Source organism: Pleurodeles waltl, chromosome 6, assembly GCF_031143425.1.
Source record: "Pleurodeles waltl isolate 20211129_DDA chromosome 6, aPleWal1.hap1.20221129, whole genome shotgun sequence".
Lineage (NCBI taxonomy): Eukaryota > Metazoa > Chordata > Amphibia > Caudata > Salamandridae > Pleurodeles > Pleurodeles waltl.
The window spans coordinates 108370180-108384783 of record NC_090445.1 but is presented as its reverse complement, the minus strand read 5'-3'; the positions used below and the strand labels follow the sequence as shown (position 1 = coordinate 108384783).

The window sequence follows — 14604 nt, the reverse complement described above, 5'->3', positions numbered from 1 at the left end:
AAACAAAGTATAGAATATTCACTTACTGGTCCTGCTCCTAGTCATTCAGACAATATTTTTAGCCCTCAATTCCTTCTTTTATGATGGAGTAATTGTTTTTTTTTCCAAGTATCTTTTTTCTGCCTTCTTTATATGAGTGAGATAATTAAAATTGTTGTCGGTTTGAGGAGTCCTTCCTTACATTTCAAGTTAGTTTCCTGCAGCTCAAATTTGGTATTTAAATTCATCACATCACAAACTAGTTGAGTCACAAATGTTTTAATGCTTGGTTTACCTTAGGTGATTCAAGAAATCCTAATCTAGATATTATTTCTTTGTGATTTTTTTTTTTTTTTAATTGATCAGTGTACTCTAGTGTTTCATTTGTGTTTCTATACTCTGTAATACGGAGGCCTATACTTTCTACTCAGATTGAAGATTGTCCATATCTTGATTGAGCTTTTCATTAGTATTTTTGACCTCTAAAATATGTGCAACTTGTTGCTGGAACAAGATAGCAATACCTGAACGTTGTTTTAATATCTGCCTGTCTTGCTTTGGCGTTTATTGCAATCTGATCAACTGTCATGTATCAGATTTATTGCTGTCATAATCCCAATCACTGGGATTACATTTTTGGGCAGTGTTCTATGCATACAATCTAAATTCTCTGCCATGCCAGCTGTATTTATGATGGCCCATTGTATAGACTCTGAAAGCCTCTTGTCAAACAAACTCAAAACTGAAGCAGGCATTTGATAACTAGACGTATCAGAAGTAATATCTTCCAATTTTGTACCAGCCTCTCATTTGCTCAACTGTCAGAGTAGTCCCTGATGTAGCACTGATTAAGTTAGTAGACGGGCCTTTTATTTTTACAGAAATAACCACCAACTTTGGGGGGGGGGGGGGGGGGGGGGGGGGGATTTACTTCTGAAAAAAAAAAAAATCAAATGGTTTACAGGATGATAAAAACCTGGAGGTCTGGCTCAGTATTGCCAGATGCACTCTAGATCCATGGATTTCTCCAATTAATGCACCATGGTAGCGGCAGACTAGAGTGCTCCCAGGCAAGATGTAAATGAGTCTTTTTATCTCATGTTCTTGTTGGTCTCAGACTGTTCAGAGAGGATGCAGGGTTGTCGTGCAAGGGTAACAGTAGGCATTATATGCAGTGGTACTGATGTTGAACAAGACAATGCCTCTGGGTTGATGAGAAACACAATAATAAATAGCCAACAAGGGGATCATTCATTATAGTTCTTGAAGAAATCATGTCTAAGACTTCATGTTATTTTGAACACCAGAGTAAGAAAAAGAAAAAAACTACTTGGACAACCAGGCATATATAGAAACATTTTCACTCATTAAAAAAAAACAACAAAAAAAAACACACACATTAGATAAAAATCATACAAACATTTGTGGTGGGGGGGCAGATTAAATAAGTTCTAGCATCCAACACCGAATGACTCCTAATAGTCCAAACAATTACAGTCCATAAATTGGTCACAGGCAGTGCTGATCCACTCTTCCAGTAAAGTTGTTCTTCACACAACCGGCCATGGTTTTTTGACCATTTATTATTGTTTGTAGTTAACCAAACCCCCAAGGGCTTAATGGGTTGCCCTTATTTTAACTAGTTCTGGATTGATAAGTGTCGTTCTTTCTAGCTGGGATGGACAGGAGCTCCTGTGGAAAGTGTTGAGGTCCTAGACAATGTTTTTAACAATGTAACTGCAGGACCCGACCTTCTCAACAAACGTAAACATCCTGCCTCTCAGCACTGAAGGGAGTACAGTTGAATCTGAAGACGTCAGTGAAATGGGCCATGACAGAGCCAAGCTACTAAAGCCAAAGAAAAGCCACAAATAGCCAAGAGATATTTCTGAAATCCTCAACATCCAATGTCTAGACGGCAACTCATTGAATGTCTCAGTCAAATGAGAATGCCTCCAAGTTAACTGATTTAACGCTGACAAGAATTGTTAATGCCAGTTACTCGAGGTAGTGTGTACATGTGCCGCTGTAGGGGGTTGGGTGTTTAATCTAGTCACATCACGGGCAGGAAACTGGAGATCACACATATGAGTGGTTAACTGCCTAACAGGTATGCCTCACTGAAAGTCCCACCTTTCCCATAACTCACCTTAAGGACATCTATAAGCAAATTGTGCACTTTGTGATGGAGTTAGACTCAAAAAGACAGATCACCTACATTGTTCTCATCCTTCAAGGACTTCTTTCATCCACATTGGGGAGAAATGCCTCACAAAAATGAGAGAAACACTCAAAAATTTCAAGATAAACAGCTCCAGGTAGAGCAAAAATAACCTTAAGTAGGTAGTAGCGTTCAGGGTTCTTCTACAGTGAACTGGAAAAACAAACTGTAAGCCTGCACTGCAAAATGGGAAGGCTGACAGCTTCAGGAAATCTTCAAGGTGTAGTTTCTTTTAGCAGTGGCTTTTAATAGCCTCTTAGAGTATGCATGTTCTCCCTCTTTAGCATTTGTTGTTAACAAGGGTTTTGAGCAGTGATGTTTTCTGCCAAATGGAGTGTAAGCCACATTTGGCTAATTTGATGCGCTTTTAAAAAGAGTACAGAATAAAACTTTACCTTGTGAATTGTTTCATAACAAAAATGTACTTATACAAAAGTGATCTAGGGATCCAACATGTGCACACGGGTAATTTCTTTATAGATATTAGAGAGAATCTCATGACAGAAAAGAAAATAAGTTACTTACCTGTAACTGTAGTTTTCCAGTATTGACATCTTTCATAGATTCACATGCTAGAATTATTTCCCCAACGAAGCGGGAATCCCACGGTACCATAATAGAGCAGTACATGGCATTACTATATAGATAGGATATATTCGCAATGAAAAATTCACTTTCATAACTTTCCTATGTCATTTAAACCGAACTCCAGGCAATCAAGCAACAGCACCCTCTAAAATACTCCCCACAGAGGCTGGTTCACTCAGATTTCCAAACACTAGTGGAAGGGTAATTCTGCAACAATAAGGGGAACCTCTAAAGGGAGGAGAGTGGGTTGCCTGTGAATATATGAAAGATACCAACACTGGAGAACTACAGGTACAGGTAAGTAACTTATTTTCTTCTCCAGTATTGGATCTTTCATAGATTCGTATGCTTGAAACAGAATACCTTCCAGTTACAGTCTTTGCACAATCATGATCATAATATACAATAGCGGATGGCAGGGATGAACCCATATGCAGAGCTATTTAAATATTAAACACACATGTAACCAAAAAGGCTCACCTTATTGAAATAAATTATGTAATACCGCCTGTCCAGTAGCCGCATCATTGCACTGTGCAGATTTCAGACAATAAGGCTGCGTAAATGTATGTGCATTCTTCCATGTCACAGATCTACATATCTTTATGAGAGGAACACCAGCAAAGAGTGCTGCCTATGTAGAGGTAGCCCGTGTGGAATGCGCTTTGACTTGTTGCCAAATGTCTGCCAGCCTTGGAGTGGCAGAAATGGATAGCCACTGAGCGTCTTCGAGCGGTGCTTGCCTTTGTGATTGGGGCACCCTGGCAATTACTCCCATGTCACCAGAAGCTGATCTGTCTTCCCAAAGCGTTTGGTGCAATGCAAATAAAATCGGAGACACATTTTGATGTCAAACGTATGGAAAGATCTTTTTGCTGCTGACTGAGGGGTTTGGAAGGAAAGTCCTTAGTAGCACAGGATCAGACTTTGGGGATACATCTCTGAGTAGTTCAGAGCCATCTGTAAAAATGTAAGGAAGGCTCTTGAATTGTAAAGGCTCACTTAACCTTCTGGTTGATGTCAAGGATAGCAGTAATGCTAATTTCCATGACAAGAATGCGAGATCCATAGAAACGTTTCCACTTCAATCTACATGTTTTTGTAATTGGGTCCTCTCTAGGTTTGGCTAGAATGTCCCTGCAGTCTAGAGACATATTTCGGTCTGTAAACTCATGGAATTCAAGAGCCATGCTGATAAGTCTAGAGCAGTGGGGTCTGGATGAAGGATCTGGCCTTGGTTCATTCATTAAGAGTGCCCTGAATGGTTTCAGCTGAATGTGGTTGGTTTCCGACAGCAGAAGCAGCTCTGTGAACCAATGCAGTCTGTGCCATGTCAGGGCTATCAAGATTATACAACACTGCTCTGCTTTCATCTTGTTGAGAAGCCTTGGTATGAGATGTATGGGGAAAAGTGTATGCAAAGATCCCTGACCATCTGATCGAAGAGACACATTCCACATGGTCCTGGATGTGGATGGCAACTTTCAGAAAACTGCCATTTCCGTTTCTCTTTGCTTGTTGAGATAGTGCATGATGGTAGTACTGTCAGTAAGAACTAATACTGACAAACCTGCTATCCTTGGCAGAAAAGCTTGAAGACTGAAGTAAATTCCTTTGAGTTCTAGCCAACGGTTGTGCATGCTCTTCTGGTCTGGAGTCCACTTCCCACTTATTTGAAGGTCTTATAGATTTCAGCCCCAGACGTCTAAGGAGGTATCCGTGGTTATAAGGTAATTGGGTATCTGAGGCAAGAATTAGCCATTGAAGAAATTGTTAGCTCTTTTCCACCAGGTTAGAGCTTCTTTCATGCTTGGTGGGATCTTTTCCAAATCGAAGGATCCTGTCTTGATCCCTTCATTTTCAGATGGGAGAAGGGAACTAGAGGAATGGCTGCTGACCTCATACCTGTGAGCAATTTGAACAAGCCTCCTGAAACAGACTTTCTTCTCAAAAGTCTGGGGGCTGGTTTTTACAGTCATTGTTGTCTGTCCTGAGATAAGAATCTTTCGTCTTGGGTGGTATCCAAAGCCGCTCACAGGAATATTATTCTGGTTGATGGAAGAGGCAGCGATTTTTGGTGATTGACAGACCTAGATTGCTGAACAATGTTAGGCAAGCTTCCATGGCTTTTGAAGCTTGACAGGCTGTTGGCACTTTTACCAGCCAGTCATCGAGGTATGAAAATATCTGAAAACCTTTTTTCGTAGGAAAGCTGCCACAGGAGAAAGTCATTTTTTGAAGATGCGGTGTGCTCATCTGGTGCTGAATTGGAACATTTTGAATTGATAGCAAGTGTCAGCTACAGTGAACCTTAAAAATTTGCGATGTTTAGGATGTATGGGGATATTAAAATATGCATCCTGTAAATCCAGGGTCGTCATGTAGGCTCCGTGGTTGAGGAGATGGAGCATATCTGGAAGGGTTACCATGTGAAAGGAGTGCTCGGAGGATATTTGTTCAGCTTTCAAAAGATACACAATGGGCCGCCATGCCCCAGATTTTTTTTTTTTTTTTAAATGAGGAAAAAACAAGAGTAGAAACCCATTTCTTTTTGCAAGGGAGGAACATTTTCTATTGTTCCTTGGTTAAACATGGTGAGGAATTCCTTCCGGAGTAAGTGAAGATGAGGCAGGTGCACTCCTTTTGGTAGAGTAGTTGGCAGTCTTTTGATAATTTCTAGAGTATGCCCATAAGTGATGAGGTCTAAAACCCATCTGTTGGATGTTATCGAACGCCATTCATGGGAGACGTTGGAGATTTTTGCACCCAAAATTTGGGTCCGAATGGGCATCACCGGCACTTGTGGAAGATCACTCTTTTCTGTGGTTGTCTCCTTCGGGGTGGAGTTGCTTCTGTCTCCACGTTTGCTTGGTATAAGCTGTCGCTGGTGGTGGTCAATAGGACTGCTGCTGGTAGGATGGCCTACATTGCAGTTGGAATGGTTGACATTGGTAAAACAGCAGGTACCCTCTGTAGGATGTTTAAAACACCTTCTTCCTGCTCCTCAAAATAGCACAATGGGAAATTGTAGGGTGCCCAGCAATCTTGCAGTGTCAGTATCTGCCTTGATTGCCTGGAAGGCACCATCTAAGTATTGCCCAAACAGGGTTATGCCATCATAGCCCATGTTCAGAATTTTACTCTGGACCTCAGGTCAAAAAGACATTGCTTTCAGCCATGCCTTGCCTCGTAAGACAATTGCAAAAACAAGATGATTGACGGAATGCAAAGCAAATCAAACATTCACTCCCCCCAGTCACAGATCTGGGTTTAATCCATCAGTTTTTTTGCTTGTTATGCCATTCCAGTTTGGACCCAGCCATATGCAAATTAGTCTTGACCCAGTACCACATGGGATGCTGGTTTCTGGTCCAGGGAAGACCTGGCCTGGCAGTTTGGGCTGGACTGTTCCCATGGGGAACAGGGTCAAGACTGATTTGCATATGGCTGCAGTTTTGAGGTGCACTGGCTTTTGAGATCTTCAGCACTGACAAGGTTATATTTGTCAACAGATCTCCCATTGGTGGTATAGTTTTCCACTGCCATGCCACAGACTGAGCCTTCGTCGATGATACCTACGCCGATTGGAACAACGCCGACGATGTAATGGGTGGGCAATGTGGTCGTCGTCATTTTAAAGCAATCTTTGATTTTGTCCTTAGCGGTTCTGAGGTCTTCTCTGGGCACACTCCAGGCTTAGAAGGAGTGGTGTTTTCAGACCTTGCAATTTGAGAATTTTTCGCTTTTCTTCTTTTGGAAACTGTCTGACAGATTTATGGCGAGTCTTCTTTAAAGCCTCTCTAGACTCCGCTGATCTTCCTTGGTCACGCACCTGAAGATATATTACTGTCCTCTTCAGAAGAACGTTTAGGTTTTGACTTCTGTAGCCAAATAAGAAGCCACCCATCTCCATCCTTCAGGGTCTTAGTAGAAATGGTGCAACAAATGTTACAGTCCTTTACTTTATTTTGAGGAGTAGATAAAATCCTTGTTTTGGGGTTGGGGGGGGGAGAGGGGGTGTCATCAGTGAAGTGTTTACTTCCCACAAGTACAACAAGGCCTGAAGAGCCCTTCCTTTGAGGAGTCCGACTTGGTAGTATGAAAGTCATTTCTAAACTGGTTGAAGGAAACAGAGCAGGGCTCAGGCATACAACACGCAGTAGAACATATAAGATAACCAGCCTCTGTGGGGAGTATTCTAGAGGGTGCTGTCACCTGACTGACTGGAGTTCTGTTCTTTTTTAAATGGCATGGATAAGTTACAAAAGTGAATGTTTTATTGCCATTATATCCTGTAGTAATGCCACACGGACAGGGAATGAATCAAGCATGTGAATCTATGAAACATCCAATACTGGAGAAACTACACAATTTGAAGAACAAAGGAAACTGGAAAAACAGTATGAAATAGCCTAGAAAAGGACCCTCAAATAATGGGGATAGGCCAATCAGGAACTACCTATCATGACAGAAGCAGGATCTGACCAACATTGAAGGGATGGTCATATGTGCTGGGATGGGAATGTGCTTGTATGACTAATGAATGTGTATGGGGTACATATGGAAAGAGATTGGAAGCATATCCTTTTATCTCCACGAGGTGCAAAGAGCCCCTACCCCAGCCACTACAACATGTGGCAAGATAAAGGCTGCACCACAGGCTAATATTCTCTGTGTCCTTTAAAATGCATAACATTGGAAATCAAAGGAACACGTTTTTGCAGACATACTAGTACAAAATTAATTTTAATTTCAATATAATGGGATATGAAAAGAAGACAAAGCTACTCCTTCTTACTAAGAAAAGATTGTTTGATCTATTGTGAAGTTAGTGTCCCATTGCCGGCTCCAGCTCTCACCTGAAAGGTACTCTAGCACCATGTGAAAAATCTCAAGAGGCAGAATTTGGAAGTACCCAAGTGCTGTAAGATGCTGGAAGTCCACATCTGCATTGCTGAGAAGCTGGCTAGATCGACGGGTGCTGCGTCTGTACCTTTGGTTAGGAATCACTGTAAAGCTGTTCCTCCTGCTGGATGTCATACTTCTAGCAGATCCATCAATTAATTCAGTATCTAATAAGGTGCAATATATCTCAGCTTCATTCTCTTGACTTCGCATAAAACTCTTAACAATTTAAACGAGGCTAATTTTATGTATATCTAGGAAAAAACAAAACAAGAAATGCATCCTGAAGAAAGAAATATTTAGAACAGAATTCACTTTGAGAAATTCCCCATGGCCATTAACTAAATAAAGAAAATAATGATAGATTATTCCGATATAGAACTGTCAAAGGCACTAATGATTGCTACTGGGAAAATATTAAATACTTGAATGTTTGTGAATAAAGCATGTAATGTTTTACTACCCAAGAAGGTATCATTAGGAATTAAGGGTCAGATGTACTAAGATTCGACTCACAAAAAGCGGTTGCAAATTATGACCCACTTTTTGCGAATTCAATCTGATTTTGCAAAATCTATGTACTAATAGGTCGGCTCACAAAAAAAGGCAATTGCAGGTGGTCACAGAACAATGTGCCTAATTAATATTCATTAGCAGGTGATTGCATTTCAAAACACAAAACGTTTTTTTGGGAACCCAAGGAAATAGGATTGTTTTTAGAAATGTTTTTCATTATGAAAATTCAAGTGAGAGGTGGCAGTGCCACTCAGGTTTCCAAAGAGGAAAGGAATCATAAGGGACCTTTACCGATTTGCTAATACTTGGTCATCACAACTTGAAAGCCAGTAACTGATCAAGGGCCTGCAACAGTAACTACTGTTGAAAAACATTGATATATAACTCATCCACAATTTGGAAGGATCACCCAAAACAAGCCCTTTCCAAACTGGTAACCATTTCTAAAACCATTTTGAGATTGGGAAAAACCTTTGAGAACTTCAAAATGGGTTCAGAAAATAAGAAAAAGTTATTTAGCAGTTCCAAACCTCGAGTATTAGCAAACACAGCTTTCACAGCTGCTACATTACTTATTACATTTGGCCCAAGGTGCTTAGCTACTTGTTTGGAGGTTCCATGGAACACTGGCACTAGTGGGTCTTTTCCAATGAATAGCAAATTCCTTTAAGTACTTCATTCGCAGGTAGAAAACTGGAGAGATCCAGGTTATGCAAGGTTAGAGACTCAAAACTCAATATGGTATGAGCAGCATGCAATAAATCAATGGCCATGTTTTGCTTTAAATAAAAAATAAAAAATAAACTTTGTTAACCTCCCCCAATCCACAGGTCGGCTCACTGATCTCAGTGCTACCTCTGCAGTGCAGAGAAGGTCAACAAGATGTTTCCCTCGGCGAAAGTGGGGGGAAGTTCTGGTGCTCCTACTGTAGGCCCTACACCTGCCCCCCCCCATGTGGGCACTTGAAGGGGCTAATGCTGAATCTCTTCCCTCAGCTTCTAACCCTTCTCCTGCCCATCAGTTATATCAGTGTGTCACATATTTCAGACAGAGCAAGTAGGAACTGGTGAATGAACCGGGTTAGTGAAAGTCTCAGAGCGGCCCATGGGATAATACCTACCAGCCACCACCTCCACATTTGAGGAAGGCAAAGGGGACACCATCTACTACTTCAGGCAAGGGAAAAATTTGTCAGACATTTTTTTTTTTACTTCTGCCTCTGAGACTTTGATGCCTCGGGCAGCACAGTTAAAAAAACAACAAAAAAAACAAATACTAAAAAATAAAAAAATTAAAAAAAAGTGAGGCCATTGCCACTAAGATGTATGTTGTTGTGTGAAGAGGTAAACTGTGATTGGCACTGTTAACTGATCAGGATCTGTAGCATTTCACATGATTTATTTATTGGTGGGTGGAAGTAAGATGCCAATGCCACAATAACCGATCAATGGCAAGTATGTTGTCACATTACCCCATGCTCTATTGTGCAGAAGCAAAATGAATGGCTGAATAACTAATCAGTGGCTGAAGTGGGTTCACCCATTTACCTAATAAAATATGCTGTGCTAGGGTTTAGTAAAATGTGAATGGCACAATACCTGCTCACCGGCTGAAGGGGGCTGATACATAGTCCTGTGCTTTGTTGTGCGGAAACAAAATGAATGGCTGAATAATTGATCAGTGCGTGAAGCAGGATCAGCCATTGCCCGATGATTTATGCCATGCTAGTTAGACAACATGTAAATGATATAATAATAATTAATGGCTGAAGTGTCCTCACCCATTTACCCAATTATATGTGCTGTGCAGAAATAAAATGTGAATGGCACTATAATTGATCAGTAGCTCAAGTTTTGCCCTATGCTGTGTACTTCTCACAAAAAGGTTTCTCCTGGCATCGGGGACAAATTCAGCATAATGTGCTTTTGCCTTATTGGTTGTGTTGCAACTTGAACTTGTTTTGTTCTTTTTCTCATACCTTCTTTGGAGATGTTCTTTGCAGTGACGATCTTTTGATGAAGTTTTTTGCTTTGTGGACTTCGATGAGTACTACTTCCCTTTTGAACTGTTGTTGTGACCACACTTCACTAAATTCACAGCATTGCATTCCCTTTTTTCCATTCAAAGCACACACACACAGCATGAATTTCTACAAGAACCTCTACATGACTGATACAGCGGCTCTAACTGAAATAATGGAGGAGAGCACAGAGGCAGAGTCTGATACTGCACATTAACATGGGGTGGGATTCTGTTACACTTCTGACACTACTCAATCATTTGCTATATATCGGATACCGCCAAGACAACGTCTCCCTTTTATGGATGGAAAGGCCTCACCCACGTAGTCCTGGCATGCTTCATCATAGGCCAGTCCATCCCACATGGTTAAGATAGTACTAACCCTGTGGCCTCAACTGCAGCCGCAAGGGAAAACGAAATCCCTTTGTTGACAGGGAGAACAGAATAAAGTATCTTCTGGTCAGAGGGGCACCAGTATCAATAAATATTTGAACCTACCTCCGCATCTATCCAACAATGCTGTTTAATTTAGGATGATGTGGGGTAGGACTAAAACAGATTTTTTGCTAGTCCCTCCTGTGTTCCTGGGGGACTGCTTGTCGGTGTGATGGGGGTCTGTGATGGATCCACATACCTTCTCAGATGCCTGCCAACATGGTTCGGCTTAGTGAGGTACCGGTCTGGATTATTTTATCCTCGGACCTACAGTCCTCCAGCCTACTTCAGGGCAGAAAATATGTCCAACATCCCTACTGTCAATCACATGTTTAGATAGTTTACTGCAACAAGGTAAGAATAGTTCTTCTCTGGTCCTCTATTTGTCTCCTAAAACATGAATCACAAGAGATACTCAATATATTGATATGCTAAATTACAAATTTAAAAAGGTACTTAGTGATGTGTGGGATGATCACCCAATGTGATTCACACACAAGTGCATAACACTGAACCGTACGTTCCTCCGGACCAAGTGCTAGGTATGGCATTTTCTTTGCATGCATCTAAGGTCACGTACTTACCCTGCAACAGTCAGGGAAAAACCTCATCAGTCACTAGGAGGGGAGTCTCCCTTACCGTCGCACACTACAGGTTAGAATACATACCAGAGACATACTTCGTATCCGGACGAACATCCTGCCATGTAGTTGGGTTTCTTTTCACTTAGTGTTTTTTAGATACATTGCATAATTCTTGATCACTCACTCTATGAGCTTCTATCCAGGTCTCCATATCACAGAATATTCATCTCAGCGCTTCAGGAACCAATCCTATATCTGCTCCCATTATTATTAGTTCAACTTACCTGAAGCGCACAATTCACATCTCAACTAGACCACTGCTTCACCAGTAACCTATGACAGCTAAAATCATGTTTTTGGGCTCCTCATAACGCGATCGCACCTAGGATGACAATCTGTTCATGTGTCCTATTAACTGTGTCTTCCACACCAACTTTCTTAAGTGCAATATTGATACCTCCCATCACTCTACGGGAGCAGTGATTATTCCTGCAACTTAGCTCCATCAAACCCACTTCCCCATGGCGGATCTCTGTCGGTCATCATTCCATCTCAATTTTGATCTGGATATTGAACTCCCATGCCCCGTTTTCTGGGAGAGCTCATTGCCACTGCATCTCACCACTCGATATGATGCGCTTGGGATTGCTTCAAAAATATATATCAGAACCCCCTAGTGTCGGATCCACCTTGCTCCATTGTGAAGGGCATACCTAGTCTCATTTTGCTAATGCTTAGCTGGGTGTCAGCATAATTTTCAGAGCACCCCCAGGCACTTACTTCATCAAACAGATAGCTCCTCGAAGGTACCAAATTCAGATTCCTCCACTGGACTGCCTCTACCATCCTACAGACTCATGCTACGGTGTTTTTAAGCGTCTTACATACTGAGGACATCCCTCTGAGCCTTCCTGATGACATCACTGGTGCCCGGACTATGTATTCATGAGAAATGTGGTCCCTTAGTCTTAAATCTATTCTCAGGCACTGTAATGATCCATCCTGTGCTTTTTTTCTGATGCACCTGTAGTCCCTTCGAAACTCCTAAGCAAAAGGTTAAGCAGGAAATTTGTCAAAAAAAGGTTTGTTTTTCATATGTGGCGTTGCCTATATTTTTCTACTGTGAGAATCCATCTTTCTACCCACTTTATAGCATCGGTCAGGCCAAGTCCTCAAACCAAAGGACTATTCTCTCTCTCTCTCGTATGTGGTCTTATGTATTTGCTTGCCTAGATCACACTCCTTCCTAGGCGGTACGGATTCCTTACACTCATACTCATACTGACACTCTCTTATGTCCATATCAGAGTGCATAGCAATATATTTGTCTAAATGCAATCTCATCTCCTTCATTATAGACCATCTGTGGTTATTCTGTCCATAATCTTGAGTCTAAATGGTGATATTCACTGTCTAGTCGCAGGTTATTGCCTTTTATATAATGGGTGGATACTGTGTTCTTATCCATTAATTTTCTTTGCGTAGGCTCCCTCCTCATGGCCTAGACAAGTATAATAGTGAATGGAAATTTTCCTTTCCATAGCCTAGATTATTTGACTTTTCTCCTCTTAGTCATTATTCAGTTAAGCCCATGAAATCTCATCATTAAGACCTTGAGTGTCAGTGTGGAGACGAAATACCCATCTCTGTTCCCTCTGGAACAGAATATGTACTGCGTTACTGTCAGATGTTGTTACATGCTCTATCACATACCAAGAGAAATGATCCACTTAATGACCTGTTTCCAGGAAATGGCGCATCAGTTAAGTTAATGACTTCTTACATCTAAATGTACTCTTATGTTTACTGATGTATATCTTCACTGGTCAGGTAGTCATTCCTATATATTTGAATCCACATGAACATATTGTTATGTATACTACATTCTTGGTGTTACAGTTAGTAAACCTTCATAGTTCCCAGGGTGTGCAGAGACCCAAATACAGGGTCTTTTTCTTATTCATCAGGTGGAAAATGTTGCAGTCTCTGCATGGATGATGTCCTGTCACTGGGAGGGGCGGTCCCAAAGTGTTCTTTGTCTCTGGGCTGCTTACACGTTTCTTGGTCTAGTATCAATTACCTGATCTTGTATGCTGCTCACACATTTGAAGACAAACATAGGTATTTCCAAACTAAAACCCCCTGATCTTAGGAGTCTCTTTACTATTTTCTTTATTTTATTGTGAAGTGTATGTGGTGACATTATCTTTTGGCCCCCTAGTGCATGTTTCCAAATAGGGAATCTCTATTGCTATTGCGTGCCCTTTTATCTGCATCAGTTATGACCCTCTGTGGGTACCCTCTGTCCCCGAGCTTTTTTGGTAAGGTGCTCTGCATGTTTCTTATTTTTCTGAGTGCAATTCCTTTTCTGACATAGGATCCGGGCTATTAGGAGGTTATCCCATAGGCACTTTGAATGGAAACTGCTATACCGCAGTAGATTATTCTTGTCTGTCACCTTGTAAAAATCCTCTGTGCTTAGAGTTCCTTTACATTTGAAGATTCTCAGGTCCAAAAAAATGAATTATTTGTTGCTCATTGTACTTGTTAACTTCAGGAAGGGGTCAATGTTATTCAACCATACACAAAAATCCACCACCTCTTCTCTAGTCCTGTGCCATATCAATAGCACATTATATATATATATATATTCTAAATCCGAATATTCTGATGGTAGGAGTTTTCCTCTGTGAATATTTGTCAGCTCTCCAGGAAATAAACATATAGGCAAGCTAGACTTGGGGCAAAAAGTACTGCCCACAGAAGTCCCGTGGATCTGGAGAGCAAAATTCTCCTTCGTGCTCAAAATAGTTACGTGTAGGTGCCGTGTGCGCGCAGTCCATCGCAAATTCTTTAGGAGTAATGGAGTCCCAGACTAACTCCTGGAGTATGGTATCTACCACCTTTAATGTCGGTCTTGGAGGGTGCTTGTATATAAAAGCTTCCACATCCAGTCCAATGAGTAGTTCAGTAGCCAGGTCAAACTTCATCTTATTCAATAGTAGGGTCCTTTTGAAGTCTCTTATAAAATTCCTTTCCTGATTTAGTAGTTTGAGACCCACTTCTCTGTATGTTCCTACTGGGAGAATCAAAATGGATCTGCCTTTGTCTGCTGGTTTATGACTATGTCATGTGCCATAGATAATTCAGAGATGGCTCTCCTTTCTTCTTTTGTAAAATTCTGGAAGTGGGGCCATGATTTTCCTGCTATTTCCTCTATTTCTTTTTTAACAGCTGCCTCAAAGGCAAAAACTCCTGCTGGCATGAGGTGGGATGGGGGAGTAAAGATCAACCGCCTCTCAATGCCTGTATTGGTTTCTTCAATGTCTTGTGTCTTCATTTTGACCTTAAAAA

General features: G+C 41.2%; 1 protein-coding gene across 1 annotated transcript in view; it reads right to left on the bottom strand.

Moving 5' to 3' along the window:
• Positions 1 to 7801, bottom strand: part of FBXO47 (F-box protein 47) — a gene marked incomplete at its 5' end in the record, with an annotated part of 1596302 nt that extends 1588501 nt beyond the window's left edge. Inside the window, one exon of the mRNA XM_069242011.1 lies at positions 7648 to 7801. Within this exon, the coding sequence (XP_069098112.1) occupies positions 7648 to 7801 (154 nt within the window). The remainder of the gene's footprint in view (positions 1 to 7647) is intronic.
• Between the last annotated feature and the right edge of the window lie 6803 nt (positions 7802 to 14604).